The sequence below is a fragment of the Nomascus leucogenys genome, chromosome 19, assembly GCF_006542625.1.
Source record: "Nomascus leucogenys isolate Asia chromosome 19, Asia_NLE_v1, whole genome shotgun sequence".
Taxonomy (NCBI): Eukaryota; Metazoa; Chordata; class Mammalia; order Primates; family Hylobatidae; genus Nomascus; species Nomascus leucogenys.
In genome coordinates, this window is record NC_044399.1 from 65,224,837 (window position 1) to 65,243,126 (window position 18,290).

General features: G+C 41.6%; 1 protein-coding gene across 2 annotated transcripts in view; it reads right to left on the reverse strand.

Moving 5' to 3' along the window:
• Positions 1 to 18,290, reverse strand: part of MYOCD (myocardin) — a 102,759-nt gene that overhangs the window by 40,069 nt on the left and 44,400 nt on the right. For both annotated transcript variants that reach the window (XM_003262594.4, XM_003262593.4), the window contains exons 3-5: positions 13,274 to 13,329; positions 11,440 to 11,515; positions 6,005 to 6,166 (exon numbers count right to left, since the gene is read on the reverse strand). In XM_003262594.4, the coding sequence (XP_003262642.2) occupies positions 6,005 to 6,166; positions 11,440 to 11,515; positions 13,274 to 13,329 (294 nt within the window). The remainder of the gene's footprint in view (positions 1 to 6,004; positions 6,167 to 11,439; positions 11,516 to 13,273; positions 13,330 to 18,290) is intronic.

Genomic DNA, 18,290 nt, shown 5'->3' on the forward strand with positions numbered 1-18,290 from the left:
ATAGGAGGGTTTTGTTATGAAGTCTGAGAGTGGGGCACATTGGTGAGCAGTGACTGGCATAGGATCTGTTATAAATGTAAGTGATAGAAATGGGTGGCTTCTGGACCAGCCCTGGAGGGGCTGAATTATTGCTTTCTACATGAAAGGGTCATGGTGATAAAAAGAACAAATTTAGTTTTGACAATGGAGCTATATATTCTAAATCACGGGTTCTTTTTTTAAAAAAGCCTGGCTGGGCATGGTGGCTCACGCCTGTAATACCAGCACTTTGGGAGGCCGAGGCGGGTGGATCACCTGAGGTGGGGAGTTCGAGACAAGCCTGACCAACGTGGAGAAACCCCATCTCTACTAAAAATACAAAATTAGCTGGGCGTGGTGGTGGATGCCTGTAATTCCAGCTACTTGGGAGGCTGAGGCAGGAGAATCACTTGAACCCAGGAGGCGGAGGTTGCGGTGAGCTGAAATCACGCCATTGCACTCCAGCCTGGGCAACAAGAGCGAAACTCTGTCTTAAAAAAACAACAACAAAAAAACCTGACTCAGGTGGGAAGACTGGCCCAGTCCCACGAAAAGGTGAGAACATTTTAGGAGAAGATGCTTGTCTTTTGGAGCTGAAAACCTGGGCCCTTCTACTGTTGGTAAAGCTGGGAAGGCCAGCTTGGGTTCTGTTTTACTCAAGCCAGGAGTCAGACATCTGGACAATATACGACTTTCGTGGGAGCTACGGGATGTTCATGTTAATGGAAGAAAATGCTCTGATGACCAGCGAGAGAACTAACAAGCTAAAAGTAAGCCTGTAGGGGTCTCAACACAGATGGATATTTCAGTAATAATGACCACTCATAAACTGAGCAAGACCATGCTAAACTCCAGGATATAATTTCTGTTCTCATGAATCATCGCTTCCATGTAACACAATGCTTTCTGTATTCAGTGTTCTGGCCTGATTAGCGGTTTTCTACGAAGGGAATATAGGCAATGAGGTGCATGCTCTCAGATATGGCCCCAAGGAGGACCAAGTCCCCTATTCCCCCACAGAACGTCATTTTAGGGTGATGAACCTGTTTTTTTCCCTCCACCTGGCAACTGTAAGACTCTATGAATTCAGAAAGTCAACTTGCAGGCTGGGAGTGGGATCGGAAACTGGTACTCAAGAGGAGAGGGGAAGAGACGTGGTGCTTTCATCCAGCTGACTGCAAGAGGGATGATGTCTGGGAGTAAGAAGGAATATCCCCGGGTAGGGACAGTCCTCTGTCAAAAATGTCCTTCCCTGTATTGGGAGAGGTTCTAGATTCTAGAGTTTCTATTGCAGGGTTGGAGAATTGTTGGTCCTTAATGAAGTTTGGAGGGAGGGAGACAATGACTAAATGATCCTCTCAGAGCTTGGCAGAAACTCAGAAACACAGCTGCAGATAGAGCTGGAAAATGTAAACACATCTGCAAAGGCACGTGGACAGGGGAGGGAAAATATACAGAGGCTGGAAGAATGATACACAGTGCAACCACAACCAAGGGAGAAGATATGGTCACAAGAAGTGACCCACAGAATAGTGAGCTGGGTCACCTTCGCCATTGGAAGGACTATAGCTGTCTCTATAGCTGTCTCTAAATGCGCTCTCTGTAGCTGTCTCTAAGCAACTCCCTCTGTCTTTATGATATTCCTGTTCACCTTGCCCGTAAAAACTCAGGCACATTTAAAGGGTCATTGCTAAAGAGGCTGATGCGTAGATGAGTAACAGGTGCTCAATTGCCCATTACTGCTGTCCACTTTTGGATTTTTCTTGGATTAAGTCACCCTGTATCTTCTGCCTTTTTCTCTAGCCATTCCTTTTGTGTATTAGTCACAGATTCCCTGCTTCTATCTTAAATACTACTGCATGGGAGCCACATTTTAGCCCTCTTCTCTTTTTATACATCCTAATTCCCCGCAACTACCTTCCTCCACTGGGCGCTCATCATTCTTCAGAGAAACTTAGAACAACTGGGAGCCAATACTGTCTACTACTTGAGGCCAATAACTTTAAAATTCAGGAGGTGAGTGAGAATTTTTAGTAATAGGTAAGTTGTACAAATTAAGGAGAAAATTTGAGTGGACAAATAATTACAGACAAAATTGAAAAAAACTCAAAGAACTACTCTCGAAAAAGGTACTGGTTTCTTAATTTCCTTGGTTTCCTACGATTTTAGTAAGCAATGTTTTAAAGCAACCAATCATTGTGATCATATTTAAATTCTTCCAGAACATGAAAAAATATGAAAAGGTAATTATAAACTATTTTGTGAAGTATGTGTAGGTTTGACATTTAAATCTGAAAAATATAAAACAACAACATAGACCAGCATCATTTATGAATATTGTGGCAGACAGGACTAGCTACTTATCAAAAACCAGGATCCCCCTTCCATAATATAGAGGCAGTGCTGGAAATGGCTGTTCAGCCAGAGAATACCTTTCTCAGCCATTTGTACTGTTCTCACAGTGGAATGTGAGTGGAAGTGATGTGTTCAGTTCCAGGTTGAGTTTTTTTTAATAAGTGGATGAAACTTCTCATCTTTTCTTCCCCCTTTGCTGGATACATTCAGAGAATGACAAAGCTCTAGGGCAGAGGTTGGCAAACTAAGACCTGTGTGCCTGCTGCCTGTTTTTGTAAATAAAGTTTTATTGGAACATAGTCATGTCTATTTGTTTACTTACTGCCCATGGCAACCTTCCTGCTACAACATCAGAGTTGAGTAGTGACAGGGGCAGTCTCAAGCATTTATTATGTGCTCCCTTAAGAAAAAGTGCCACCCTCGCTGTGGGGAATGATGGCGCAACAAGACTGAAGGAGGCTTTTCATGGAGCAAAAGCCTCTCTGAACTCTTTCCAAGCAAGAAATACACCTTTCTTGTTAAGCTGTTGAAGTTTTGTGGTTTGTTCCCCAGCCAGCATTATCCCAACTAATAACGAAATAGATGCAAAATCCCAAATAAAATACTAGCAATTTCTAGAACCAAATTTATGAGAGATTGTTTTCCCCTAGAAATTCAAGGAAGAATAGGAAAGGTAGCAATATCACATTACTTGGTCAAAGAAGAAAAGCCACTTCATCATCTTTTGATATGCTTTGAAAGCATTTTAAAAAACTCAACACCTGTATTGCAAAATACTCTTAGTGAGACAGGAATAGAGAAATACTTCCTTAGAATATCTATCCTATACCAAAGGCTACATCATATACAGATGTGAGTGACTAGAAAAATCCCCATTTAAGAGAGAAACAAAACAAAAATGTATGTAATCATCAATATAAGACATTATAACATGATATAAAACATAAGGCAAAGCTGATATAATAAATGTAATACAATATTACTTTTGAGGCACTGGCAAGGTATCAATAATAATAGTATTCTGCTATGTAATATACCAATAATTATTAAATTATATATTAACATATTATTTATTGTATAATATAAACATGTGCTTTACATAATTCATACATATAGTTTTATATATAAGATAAACACCTATATGATATAGATATTTTATATAAGATATATATTATTTGGTTTGTCTAATAGAGTATAGTATACTTTATAATATATAATTTATATAAAGTGTATATAATGCATAAATAATATATACTATATTCATAAATAAAATACATAAACATTATATGTAATTTATTTTATTAATATACTACATAGATTTTTAGAAATTATATTAATTCTATAATATGCTAATCATGATGTTGCCTTTCAAGTACCAGCCAGTGAACCAAGGCAGAAAATAAAAATGAAGCAGAAAACAAATTTCCATTCCCTTAGACCTAGACAACTTAAGATAAACTGAGAAACTATTGGAACTATTAAGATCTTTGACACTGCCCAGTTATAAAATAAATGTGCACAATTAATAGGTTTCCCATATATCAGCAATAATCAATATGACTTTAAAACTTAAAAACAACAAACTTTGCAAAGGGAAATAAAAAAAGACTTGAATAAGTGGAGATAGATACTATGGAAGAATTTATAAAATTATATATTTTAAACATATGAATTCACCATAAATTAACATATAAATTCAGTGCAATCCTAAGCAAAATTGCAATGGAATTGAAGTTGATGCAAAAAAATTGATTCTAATTTTCACTTAAAATATACTTGCAAGAGTAGCCATGAAACATTAGAAAAATCAGACAAATGTAAAGAAACTTGTGAAGATAGATATAAACACAAATTGTAAAATAGATCATAAAATTGTGATAAACAAAAAAATTCGACCTCTCTTTTAAACCAACCACTTCAATAGTTTCAGACATACTAAGGATTTAAATGTAAAAATAAAAGTATATAGATATTACAAGGCAATCTAGGTGAATAAACTCTATATTTTTAAGTTAGGAAATATTTTCAATAAAAATAAATTCAGAAAATATAATGAAAAAGATGAGCAGATTTGACTATAGATTAATTAGGAACTGCTATAGGCAAAATTGACTATATAAAAAAATAAAAAGTGAAGGACAAACTGGTAAAAGGATGTGAAATACCTGTAACAGATGGAGGATTAGCATTTTTTCCCTATATAAATAGCATACACAAAGCAGTAAAGCGAGAACATGCTCAGCACGAAAGAAGAGAAAAAGCCATGTATTGCCAATGATACGTAATCACAAGGAAAAATATCACCTACTAGAAACCAAAGAATGCAAATTGAAAGGAGACCTTTTGCCTAGCATGTAAAAATAAATCATAAATTTACATGCACCGAACAAAAGAAAAATAAATAAATAAATTTATAGGCACAGAACAGAATGTTTTAAGAAACAATAAGAGATGCCCGATGGAGATTTTTACCTGCCCAAGAGCTTATCAGAGTAAAGATGGTGGCAGTGCACTCTTGAATACTCAAGGCCAAGTTCAAAGGCCCCAGATATTTAGTGGGGAGGGAGAGAGTAGAGGAGAGAGAAAATCACAGCGGGATATTTAAGTAGGCATTGACAGACAAGTATATTGCCTCTCCTGGAGTTGATATTTTCATATTTACCAGTTCCAAAGGCAAAATTCATGTGGCCTCTGAATCACAGGGTGAGAGCAAGATTTTAGAATGTGAATAAACTTGATGACAAGTTTTATAATAAACTTAGTTTTGGATAAAATGCTCTTACACATACTTTTTGACAATGTGTCAAAACATTTAAATATACACTGCGTATTAATATCTACCAATAGTTCTCAGAGTGGATTACGGGCATAGCTGGAGAAAGCTAAGTGTGTCTGTAGGGGCATTAAGCTCCCCTTTCTCCCTGTTACCATAGTTTTCCTGGGTTCCACCAAAAGCCTCTATGAGTGAATTCAGTACTGGCAGGCTCTTTGGGTCCACCTAGTATCAGTTGTTCAAAAAGTCTACAAAATGATTTTATACAGTTTATAACAGAATCAATATTTGTGTCTCCTTTTTGAGTATTTGTCCTTTGACTTCGTGGAGGAAGTGAGAGCTGTCAGAGTTTTTAACATGCATTGTTTACCGTGAACTTCACTCCCAGGAGCCTGTGAGCTGGGTAGGGTGAGTACTGTCACCTCCATCTCAAGGTGAAGTGACTTGGGCAACTGGACCTAGGGTCCGGGTTTTCTAGTCTGGGGCCAGTGCTCTTTCCGCTGATACAGTCTACCTCTCTTTAAACAAGGAAGGCTAAACAGGACCATGACTGTGACTCCTAAGTAACGGACGCCTTATAGGGGAGATGTTTTGAGGATTACACCTGGTCAGGTTCTCAACTTGCCTGACTAGAGCAAAATTACCCTGTGTTAACTTGGCCTTGGGGTGTACAAGAATGGGGATTGCAACAAATGCCCAGGATCCCTGGTTATGGAGAATTAACTGGACTGACAACCCATGGTATGGCTCTTGTCAGGTGAGAGGCCCTCATCCCCAAAGATCCTAGTATGTCAGAGCTCCGGGCTGCCCTCAGATGTCAAGAGCACCAAGGAGAGACATGCCGTTTGTTCTAACTACCTTTTATGGCCTCTTTCACAGCAGAATCCACAGGAAGAATGTTTTTTTCCACCAGCTCCAGTGGCCCTGGTCGTAGAGCAATTTTTTCATTGAGATCATCGGCGAGTCGGGCTCTTTTCAGCTTCATCTGAGCAGTTGGAATGGACCTCTCTGCAGTGGAAGCTAAAGGGTTGAAATGAAAAGGATCAGTTCTAGAATTTGATGTCTCTCTCTCTCTTTTTTGTTTTTTGGCTTGTGGTTACAGAAGATTGTGTCACACTGTGCTCTATCATCCTAATAATTTTTTGATGCAATCATCATCACTTTACAGGGATTAGCACCAAAGCCTAGACACTTCCAAATAAAGGCAAATCGAGAGGCACATGGAAAAGTTAGAGAAGCTTGCTTTGCGAGGATTTGTGAAAAAATGTACAATTTGGAGATTTTGTAAGCAACCAGTCTGTAGGGCCTGTATTGTTTGCCTGACCCTAAGCTATGGCACTTGGATGCACGTTTGGTCTGCATAGTGACTGGCACAGGCTAGGCCTTCAGTAAATGTTATCTGTTGTTATAATTAGTAGTACTAGTATGACTTTTAAAGGATTTTGGACTAGTCAATGCTGTGACCGACTGAGTCAAATGTTCAGGTCAGTTGCGAAAGAAAAAAAATTCCATTGAAACAGTTATTTAATTAAACAGAGGGATTTTTAAAAGTTGAATTCATCCACAGGCAGTTTCACATCATTTGGAGGGTGTGAAAGGTCACGTACAGAGCCTTAAATCCACTTCGATACAGCTGACACCAAACTTCCTTTTTAGGTTGGGCCCTGACTTATTTCTGTGGAAGAACTCCGAGGAGAATCCAGCCAACTTATTGCTGTCACAGAGAACTGTAAGTTAAGATTCTATAAGAGTTTGCACCTTCACTCTCAACTTCATAAATCTAGAAAGTGAGATATTTACAGACAAGTCCCTTAGCCCCATTATTTTGTTATTATCAACCTGCTAACCCCAGACCCTGTGTCTGGCACTGATCTAGAACTCTCCATACAGAAGAGGTCTAGGGATGTCTCATCGGTTGCCACAGGCTTGGCTGTGGAAGCTGCCTCTTCAAAGCATTTCACATTCAATGGAGGGAATGTCAATACTACTCAGGACTGATCTTCGGAAAGCCCTCTTTTCTTCTGGTGCCTCCATACAAGATGCTTCCCACCATCCACGTCTCTCAGTCCAGTTTTTCAAGACTGCTACAAATTTAATTTACCTCCTGTCATGACCTGTGTCTCTCCAGCCCAAATCTACCATTCCAGAGAGCCTGGTCCTTATCCTTCTGTCTTCTATGTCTTGCTGCATTCACCTTTGCACCTTGGCTTATTTCCTTTCCCCACCTTGAACTTCTTCCCCACTCCCCACTACCAACATCGTACTTTTGGGTCCCAGCATAAGGCTTCCCTAACTCTTTCTGTTCTTACAGATCTCTTTCGCTTTGACTGCCTCTAGCAGTTACAAGGACAAACCCTTCATCTTGTTGCTTCTGAAACTGGGCAATAAACTCCTGGGCAGCAGGAGTCTTTTTGTATCTAGCAGATCTTTTATGCTCCAAGAAGCTAATTCCCAATTTCTGTTGACAAAAGAGGACCCCATGGGAGGCACCAGAGACATGCAATTGAACTGGGGGTTGGTGCAGTTCACACTCTGATATTTTAGTTCAAGACCGTAATGATGGAAGAAATAACATTTCATATGTTTTTTGATTACAGCATTACTGTGTACTCACTGTTATAAATGTGAAAAATGCTAAAAAAATAAAAAGTGTGCAAAAAAAAATGAAGGCTTCAGGAAAATCCCCACTTAGCGTCACCTATTTTTTTTCTTTTTTGAGACAGAGTCTTGCTCTGTCGCCCAGGCTGGAGTGCAGTGGCGCCATCTCCGCTCACTGCCAGCTCCGCCTCCCAGGTTCACGCCATTCTCCTGCCTCAGCCTCCCGAGTAGCTGGGACTACAGCTACTTTTTAGTAGAGACGGGGTTTCACCGTGTTAGCCAGGATGGTCTTGATCTCCTGACCTCGTGATCCGCCCGCCTCAGCCTCCCAAAGTGCTGGGATTACAGGCGTAAGCCACTGCGCCCGGCCAGTGCCACCTATTTTTAAGACCTGTGTGTCTTTGTTATTTATATTGATTGGTAGGTTTATGTTTTTCTTCCCAAAATCTGACTATGAATATAGTTTAAGTATATAATAAGTATATAATTTTTTTCCCAGAATTTGGCAGCAAATATAGTTTTGATTTTTGCTCTTTTCTATAAACATTGTCTTGTAAACCTTTTCTCATTAAATTACTCTTTGAAAGCCTTGTTTGCAGTAGCTCTATGGTATTGAAACGGGTCTGTTGTCTGGGGTACATACCCTGGTTCTTTGTCATGGTCGAGAAAGAATTCAGGACACAGATACACACGAGGAATGGGTTTAGGAGCGGAAGGTTTAGTAGAAAAAGAAGAGAGAGAGAAAAACCTTCCTCATGCTGAGAAAGCGATCGCCCAAGAAGGGTCTCCGGTTTGTAGCAGAGAGGAATCGATTTTGTACAGAGGCTTGAGGAGGCAGTGATTGATTTACATAGAGCCCAGGGGATTGGTTTGACCAGTTGTGTCATTTACATAGCCCGTGAAAAGACTGGCCCTCCCACTCCAGTCTTTTATTATGCAGATATGGCCTCCACTTGGAGGCGGCCATGATCCCTGTACATGTGGTACCTGGAGGCTGCCATGACACTGGTAAACGTGATGACAAGGAAAAGAGCGGGAGATGCCATTTTCAATGTTCCTGGCTTCCAGGTACAGCTGCCGACATTTACATAGAAAAGCTCTTAGTTTGCATATCTATTTCAGACTGCTTTCTGTCAGAGAAGAAATGGTTTGGGGCTGCTTTTTATTAAAGGAAAATTCCACCGAGAATTCTTTTACCCTTTCTAGCTGCCTAGTTTTTTTTTTTTTTTTTTTTTGAGACTGAGTCTCACTCTTGTCACCCAGGCGGGAGTGCAATGGCACGATCTCGGCTCACTGCAACCTCCGCCTCCCGGGTTCAAGCGATTCTCCTGCCTCAGCCTCCCGAGTAGCTGGGATTACAGGCGCGTGCCACCACGCCCGGCTAATTTTTTTTTGTATTTTTAGTACACACGGGGTTTCATCGTGTTGGCCAGGCTGGTCTCAAACTCCTGACCTCAGGTGATCCGCCCGCGTCGGCCTCCCAAAGTGCTAGGATTACAGGCGTGAGCCACTGTAGCCGGCTTAAAAATAATTTCTTAAAAACTCTTGTATTAGCATTCAGTTGTATGGTTGATCCATAGTTTATAAAGCCAATCCTCTATTGTTAGACATTTCACTATTTTTCACCATCTAAAGTAATTCCACGATAAACATCATTGTGAGAGAAATCTTTGTCTGATGATTTTCTTTGAATAAAATACTAGACATTATATTATGGGCTATTATAACTAGACATTATATTATGAGCTAAAGGGTGGGCACATTTTTAAGGAGTTTGATACAGGTTACCAAATTGCCCTCCCGAAAAGTTGATCCAATTGCACTCCCACCAGCAGTGTATGGGAACGCATGTAACTCTTGCCACACATGATATTTATTTTTATTTGTTAACTTGATCATTGAAAAGTCTGTATGTCTTTTTTTTTTTTTTTTTTTTTTTTTGAGACAGAGTCTCCGTCTGTTGTACAGGCTGGGGTGTAGTGGCACGATCTCGGCTCACTGTAACCTCTGCTTCCCAGGTTCAAGCAATTCTCCTGCTTCAGCCTCCTGAGTAGCTGGGACTACAGGCGCCCACCACCACACCCGGCTAAGTTTTTGTATGTTTAGTAGAGATGGGGTTTCATGGTGTTAGCCAGGCTGGTCTTGAATTCCTGACCTCAAATGATCTGCCCGCCTCAGCCTCCCAAAGTACTGGGATTACAGGCGTGAGCCACCACACCTGGCCTGAAAGGTCTGTATGTCATTTGAAATGACATCGTTTGGATTTTTGTGCAGCTGTGATTTTTGTGCTGACATAGCAGCTGCTTCTAGGCTTGTAGACACCATTGCAAAGGAGGTAAGAATTCTGTCACCTCCCTTTGAGGGACTTTTTTCTCTGTTTTCCAGACACCTGGCATCCTTTGGCTGCCTCATGCAGACCAAAGCCTCCCATCCCACACAGCCTTCCCTTGAGTTCAGCGTTGGCCTCTTTCTCTTCCCTACCCTGAAAACAGTTCTCCGTCTTAAAATATCCCACCTACTTTAGGGTTGAAAAAGGGTCAGTCTTGGAAAGCCAGAATAAATAACAAATGATGTCAATCAAAGAACCAAGGTTCACAATTTCCAGGATATTTCAGAGCCTTTCGTGCACTTTAAAGCTAGTGTTCAGTTTTGGAAGGAAATCCACATTCTAGAGAAATAGCATTCAGGCCTTGTGCAGGCTGTTCCCTCAGACTGCGACACCCTTCCATCTTTTTCTATCTGGCTCAGCCCTCACATTCCAGCCCATTTCCTCACTCCTCCCCTGTCCATTCTGATTCCGATGGCTCTTTTCTCTGATCTTCTTCCATACACCCACCACACCAGGCATTTCCTCTCTTTTCATGCTGGATTGTAAATGTGATTCTCATGTCCTCTGTTATACTGTGAGATCCTTTGAGGGCACAAACCTGTGGCTTATTCATCGTTGAACCCACTGGCCTGGCAGAGCAGCCAACTCCTAGCAGACACCCAATACAGTGCGTGTTCAAGGAACAAATATCTCATAGGTTAACTGTCAAATTAGGGGCTGGACCTCTTTTAGGGTGGGCACCAATGGTCTCGGGGATTCTGTCTCAGGGAAGGCAACTTATGAGGCGGGAGTAGAAGCCGCTCCTCCTGCATCCAGATGTCAGAATATGGGGACCAGTTAGTTGTTTGTTTGCCTTGTCTCACATACCCCAGCACAGAGCTGGCACCCTAAGGCAGAACTAGGGCTACTTTAAACAGCATTAATTTCCTCAGATTGTATTCCCTGCATACCAGAAGGTAAAGGCATCAGCAAAGGACAATCAATTACCTGGAGAATACAGAGGCAGCAAGGGAACTGTGATCCTCTTCCAAAGTAAGTGATGATCCAGATTAGTAATAATTGTCAGCACATGTTGGACGTGTTCCATGCACTCCTAGAAGTTATGTGATTTGCCCAGGCCTTAGAGTTAGGAGATCGCACAGCTGAGATGAGAGCCCAAGTCTCTAACCCGCTTAACCATTTTATGGCTTCCCAACTTGGTTATCTACGTGGCCTAGAAGGCTTAGATGATTACTTGAAACTACCACTTTGTAATGGCAAGGGAGATTTTTAAGAGGGCTTAGCAACTGTACAGAGACAAGTAACTCTGGGAAAATGGCCTACCATTCTGCAGCATCTCTTGGTGTCTGATTTCTTGCAGCCTTACCTTGGAGTATGTGCATATTAACCAAGTCGGCACTGCTGCACCTGTTTCTGGCTTTGCGCTTCAGGGAATTTTTAGCCTGTAGAACCCAAACGAGGAGAATCACCTAGTTTTACCTTTTAAAAAAACTCAATTTATCTCACAGGAGAAAATAATCTTTTAAAATAATAAATGAAACATGAAAATATTCTTGGTGTCCCACATTTTGATGAAGGAACATTTACGAAGACCCCTCGAGGAATTTTTAGATGGGAAAATAAGAAAAGAAGTTAAAGAGCTTGGGTCCACATCAGGGCTACAAACCTAAAGCTCTTTCAGGGTTCAGGGATAGGAAGGTTGGTACATGTTAATAACATGTTACTATAACAGGATACTAGGCTGCTTGTATTATAACCAATCTTATTCCATTGCCTTTTTTTTTTTTGAGACAGGGTCTCTGTCATCCAGGCTGGAATGGAATGCAGTGGCACAATCAAAGCTCACTGCAGCCTTGACCTCCTGGGCAGAAGTGATCCTCCTGCCTTAGTCCCATGAGTAGCTGGGACTACAGGCGTGCATCACCAAACCCAGCTAATTTTTTTTTAATTTTTAATTTTTAGTAGAGACAGGGTTTCACCATGTTTCCTAGGCTGGTCTTGAACTCCTGGACTCAAGCAATCTGCCCGCCTCAGCCTCCCAAAGTGCTGGGACAGATGTGAGCCAAATCATCTAGCCTCCATTTCCTCTGAAAACATTCACAAAATTAACCAACATCAGAGCTAAAACATTTCCTAAATCCATCTAATATAACATGACAACGTATGCCTCTTTCCCGTTATTCGCCTGACTTCTCTTTTAGGACCTGTGAAAATGTAAAGCCTACAGATTCAGACCCAGCAGGAGTCAGGCAGGCATGAAGAGACAGGTTATTTACCCAGTCTCATTATCTTCTTGATGGGGCTGTCGGTAGGGCTGTTGCAGGCTGTGGGAGGGCCAACACTGGACCCCAGCTTTCTGATATCTAGTTCTGGGTTTTTATCTCACTATAGTGGATCTCCCAGGGCCCCCTGAGAGGGGTCTGGGAATCACTCCAGTTCTGATAAAAGCCTGCTGTTCTTTGTTATTCTCCAGGTAGTAGGAATCACAGCCACTTGTGAGCTACTTTGAAGAATTGCAAATCCCTCCTCTTCCTCTCTACCCACAGACAAGCTGCAAGGCTAGTGCTCTCAGGTAAGGAAACACCAGCAGGCAGATACTCTCTTTGCCTTTCCTTCTCACTCAAAGTGGTAATACTTGCTAAATAGTATTTATTAATATGTTATTGACAAATTCAGGTTGCAGAGATTTGTTATGGAGGTACAGAATATACGCCAAATCTCACCCTCACATGTTACAAAAAAAGAAGGGAAAAAAACAAAATAACCTTTTGCCTTTAAGTAGCTACAAATAAGTTCTGTATGCATAAACCACGCCTTACCCTTGAATTGGATTTTTAAAAATCTGATTGTTGTTAAGGAATGACAGTAATAAAAGGTAAGGCAGCTTGAAAGCTGACTCCACTTCCTTCTCTAAAGTGTTTTTGACTCTAGTGCATCCCTACTGTAATTTCTTCCAACATTAGAAAAATTGGGGACATTTTTTTAAAAAGCTAAAAAATAGGAGTTTCAAAGCTAATATAGTTGATCCTATTTCTATAGTTACCGGTTAATAGGAGTAAGATTCCATATGATATGAGGGCAGGGGACTGGCAAATTGATTGAGTTTGTTGTAGGAATTCTACACGCATCCGCCAAGGGTTGGCATTGAGAGATTCATAAGCTATAGTCTAAGCTTTGGTCAAGAAATTTGCAAAAGTTACCTTGTCACTATCCAAATGTTTTCTCTGCTCATGGAATTCAGCTGGACGTTTCAGTGCTGAAACAGAAACACCAAAACGTGAGGGGAGGCTGGGTTAAGGGCATTGGTCAGTATCGCAGAGTTTGCTGGTGTGCTTGCTGAGCTATGCACAGTAGGGAGGTGATTGCCTTTATTAGGCCACAAGCAATGAGAGAGGACAGGCCTGGAGGACACCAGCGGCCCTGAAGCCGTAGGAGACAGAGGAAGTGGAATCGAAGCCTCAAACAGGGGGAGTAGCAGAGGCAGGATGTGCAACAAGAAGAGAAGTGATGGAGGCAGGGCATTCCAAGTTCCAGAGGAAATAGAAGGGGTGGTGGAAAACTGAAAACAGAAATAACCTTCCGGTTTGAGGGAGAGGTGTAGACTTGGGTAACTAACACCCTCTTTGGCTTTGCTGTGCCCTAGAGTGCACAAAGCTCGGGGGATGACTGTGGTCTGTGTCTGTGGGGTGGGGTGGTGCTTTGGAGGAAGGGACTGTACTCTGGATAAAGTGTGTGGCTGGTAGGTCAGGAACATGCAACCAAGGGTGTTGAGTGAGAAGCAGAGAATCAAACTTTGAGGGCTGGAAGGAACCTTGGAGACAGGGAAGTTAACTCCAACCGTGAACAGAATGGGGAAACTGAGGTCCACAGAAATTGACTGACTTGCCCAAGATCAGTTAAGGCCAAGAGCATAGGTCCTGTGACAACTCTAACCTCTTTCAAGGTGTGATATGTAAAATGTTAACAACCAGTAGACACAGGCACTGGTCAGTCATACAGAACACACGGCAGCCGTGAACAACCTGGACGGAATGCCAGCCTTCACTCTCTTCCCATGACCTCCTCCTCATCACCCTTCATAGCACCTCTTATGGGGATTTAATAAACTCCTTTGAGCAAAGAAGTAGAACATCACTTTGCAAAATTCTACATTTTGCCTTGATTTTCCTAATCTAGAACAATCTTAATCAGGAGCCACAAACAATCACTTTTCATGATAAGTGATGAGGTTGATTAGCAATTACAGACTTGCATTGATTTTCTTCCCCTGAATTGCATGTCTGGACAACTTGAGGAATCACATGATCCAGTTGCAATGTTACTAGAACAGTGGTCTACTGTAAGCTGCAGGTGATGAAATATTCTTCCAAATCTTGGCCAGCACAAAAATTAGGTTTCTGACCAGATCGGAGTGTGTGTGTGTGTGTGTGTGTGTCTGTGTGTGTGTGTGTGTGTGCACATGCCTCATTCAACCCTTAAGACCATGCTGAATCTGAACATAGTTTTCAGCAAGGTTTGCTGGAGATCAAGCAGACATAGTTGTAGTCATGACGGCTACCATAATGGTAGTTAGCCCTAGTATCCTCTTCAAGGATGCTGCTTGGGGAGTTAATAGGTCACACTCTCTATAATAATCTCCCTTTTCACCCCAACATTAACAATGTTGGCTGAAGGAACATGCAGAATTGCCCCATCTGGCTTCCTTGTGCCAAAAATAGTTGACAGGCATCCTTCTCACTTTGACCAAAGATTAAGAGACTTCCGTTCTTATAGAAAAAAAAATGAACATGCTTCTTGAATACCATTGATCTAGAAACTGTTTTTCAATTATCTTTGCTTTCTGCTTTTTACTCTTAAAATGAGCTTCTCTGCAAAACCTCCCTTTTTAGAGGACCCTTTTCTCCCATTTCTCCCAACTCAGTGATTCTGAGAAATTAACGTGCAGCTGTCCTGTGTTGCTCATGCATTTTCTTTGAGTTGGGTCTAGTCATCATCCTTAATAAGGCTTGCCTTTTCCTGCGTTTGATCGCAGGTGGAATTTCTGTCGAGGGAGTTCTGCAAAGCAACTCCCTTTCCCCCTAAGCAACCAGATTATGATACAAAATCTGCTTGAAGTCCAGCGGGCCATTGTGGATCTACACAATCTGTATCAACAGGTCTTTACCTCTGTCCTATCTCCTGGTAATCATTTAGTTAGGTATTGTATATTGGTGTAGTTTAATTACTTACATAACCCAGAAAAGGAATGGATCTTCGTGTGGCCTTATTAAGTGGTTAAAAAGAATAACATGCCCTTTTCCTCTAGAAACTCCCTGAAAGGAATAGCATGAATAGATCTTGGGATATCGCTGACATTCCAAACACAATTGGTTTTAACTGGGCTTGGGGTTTAGGAGGAATTTAACGGGTTCTCATGTCTCTGAGGCTGTTCAATTCTTATTAGCAAAGCTTATTAATTGTTCTAAGAAACACTGTATTTCCTGTATCTCAGCTTCATAGAACTACAATTCATCACTTCGTGGTGTTAATAACTCCCCTGTGAGATGATTCACACGGTCCAGTTCTCTGATGCCAGGAGCACAAAGGTCTTCTGGAACCTTCTGCCACAGGGTGGAAGAAACTATCTCCATTTAGCAAGGACTTGGGAAGAAAGCCAGAGAGGTTCACATGCTGCATTTTACCGTATGCTCTTCTCCTCAGAGGTTAAGGGGTGTTATATGGGGCACTGGCTTGAGGTCACACCATGGAAAACTATCCTGCCATGGGCCTGGGGTTGAGGTTTGCCTTCTCAGTGAGTTCAGAGACCGTGGGTTTTAGCCACCTCCCATGAAGGCCAACAAAAGCAATGGTGCCCCCCACCTCTCAGTTGGGTTTTTGGAAAATACATAAAAAACCACTTCTGCTGCCAGCCTGGGGAGTATCAAAAGGCAACGTTTTGTATTTAAAGAACTTTGACATTTAGGATTGAAAAGGAATTTGGATTCTAAATTTTTAAAAAAAGTCCATGTGATTTTGAATTAAAATACTGTTGTAAATTCAATCAGCCACACATCTATCTCATTCTCCCTGGAGGAAGATTAATGGCTCCTCACAAGGGAATTTGTGTTCTTGCCTCAGAGTTTTGTTGCGGGCTATTCCTATTTCTGTCCCCAAAGCTATCGCTAATTTGGGTCAGCCGAGCATATAAACATTTGCTGACTTAGAACTTAGAAAAAAAGATCCCGAGATAAGAACAGTCTTCCTGCAGTCCTCTGCTCTCCACTGTAAACTCGTGCCTCCAGCAGGATCCCAGAAAAAGGAGAAAACAGGTCGTGGAACCACAGAGAACTCACTGAAGGCAGGGGCCTCACTCCTCAGTACAGGGTAGGGTCCCTGGAGTTGGGCAACTCCAGCAGCATAAGCAGGGCTGTACCTGGTGTTGGGCTGTGCCTGGTGCAGACCCTGACTTCTCTTAATGGGACCATTCAGCTGCAGGCTTGGAGCAATACCAGATCCATTGCTACTAAGAGGACCAAGAGGAAGAATTAAAGAGCCAGAGACTTGGGGCAGCAACGAGTGCAGCGTTCTCAAAGTGTAGCCTCCGGACCAGCATCTTCAGCAATTGGGAACATGTTAGAAATTCTAATTCTTGGCCGGGTGTGGTGGCTCACACCTGTAATCCCAGCACTTTGGGAGGCCGAGGCAGGTGGATCACGAGGTCAGGAGTTCAAGACCAGCCTGGCCAAGATGGTGAAACCTCTGTCTTCTAAAAATACAAAAATTAGCTGGAACCCGGGCGGCAGAGGTTGCAGTGAGCCAAGATCGCGCCACTGCACTCCAGCCTGGGTGACAGAGTGAGACTCTGTCTCAAAAAAAAAAAAAAAAAAGAAAAAGAAAAAAGAAAAGAAAAAAAGAAATTCCAATTCCTGGGCCCCAACCTAGCCCCACAGAATCAGAAACTCTGCCAGTAGAACCCAGGAATCTGTGTTTTAACAAGCCTTCTGGGTGATTCTGATGCAAAAGCTTCAGAACTGCTGTGATGGGATTTCTAAGTCCAGTGGATCTTGATCTAGGGGTGTTGGGAACCTAGGACTTCAAAAAGGGAGCAATGAATGACCAGGACTCATTTTCAGCATTTCAAAAAGCTGAAGAGAAAGAGTATGTCTGTCCAGAGAAAGGCTGCTTAGACTAATAAAGCTGTCACTTTTCATTGCTCCTGCCTGGAATCATAGCAACTTGGTTTAGTTATGGTTGTTCTCATCAACAAGCACTAGCTGGTAAATTTATATACCATTAATTAGAAACTTAACTTAAAAACATAAAATTAACGATTTAAAAGATGCATGGATTAATAATTAATGTATGTAGGATTCTTTAGGTGGACAGGGAAGACAACACTATTTTAAACTAATAAGACCTATGGCAGTGATGGGTAGAATTAAAGAAGTCCTGGGTGACTAAATATTTGGGAACCATCCATTTGAGCTCTGCTCTTGCTCTGCCATCTACTTTTGGTATAACCTTGAGTAAGCCTGAGAGTTTTCCTGTGCTCTCAGTTTCTCACTTATAAAAATGGGCCTATTCATGTTTGTCTTCTCTCTGTCTTGCTTTTAAAGACAAATTGGGTCATGAGAACCTTTTTTATGTATAATGATAATGCTTTGGAGATTATATTTTCTTTTATGCTTGGAAATAAATTGCTAGTTCAGTACTCCAATGATAGTCCTAAGGGTCTGTTACCCCAATAACAGTCTTAACAGTCTGAAAACAGTGCATTTTCCCAATGTAGCTTTGTAATGTTCAAGACCTGGCTAGCACACTTGCAGAATTTGATGCAACATCTGTGAACACTTTGGAATTTCTCAGGAGGGTACAAAGACAAATTCGAAGTGTGCCTGTAATTACTAGTTTTCTAGTTTCTAAGGAACAGAGAAATGGAAAATTGAAGGAGAGATGGGGGAAAAGAAGGAAAGTAAGATTTTTGACCCAAATGGGATTGACATGAAAATCCAGGGCACCTTTTTCTATCTCTGAATTTGAGATGTTAGAAAGAAGGGAAGAGGCAGACAGATTAATTCCCTTGCGCCGTGTACTGCTCAGACAGCCGACAGTGTGTGGTAGGGTGCTGTGGGGGAAAAGCCAAGTCAAATGAATGCACTGAGAAAAGGAAGAGAGACTTTGTCCAGTCAACTTCTCAAAACTATCGTGAAGCTGCATGTGATATGGGTGCGGGAATTG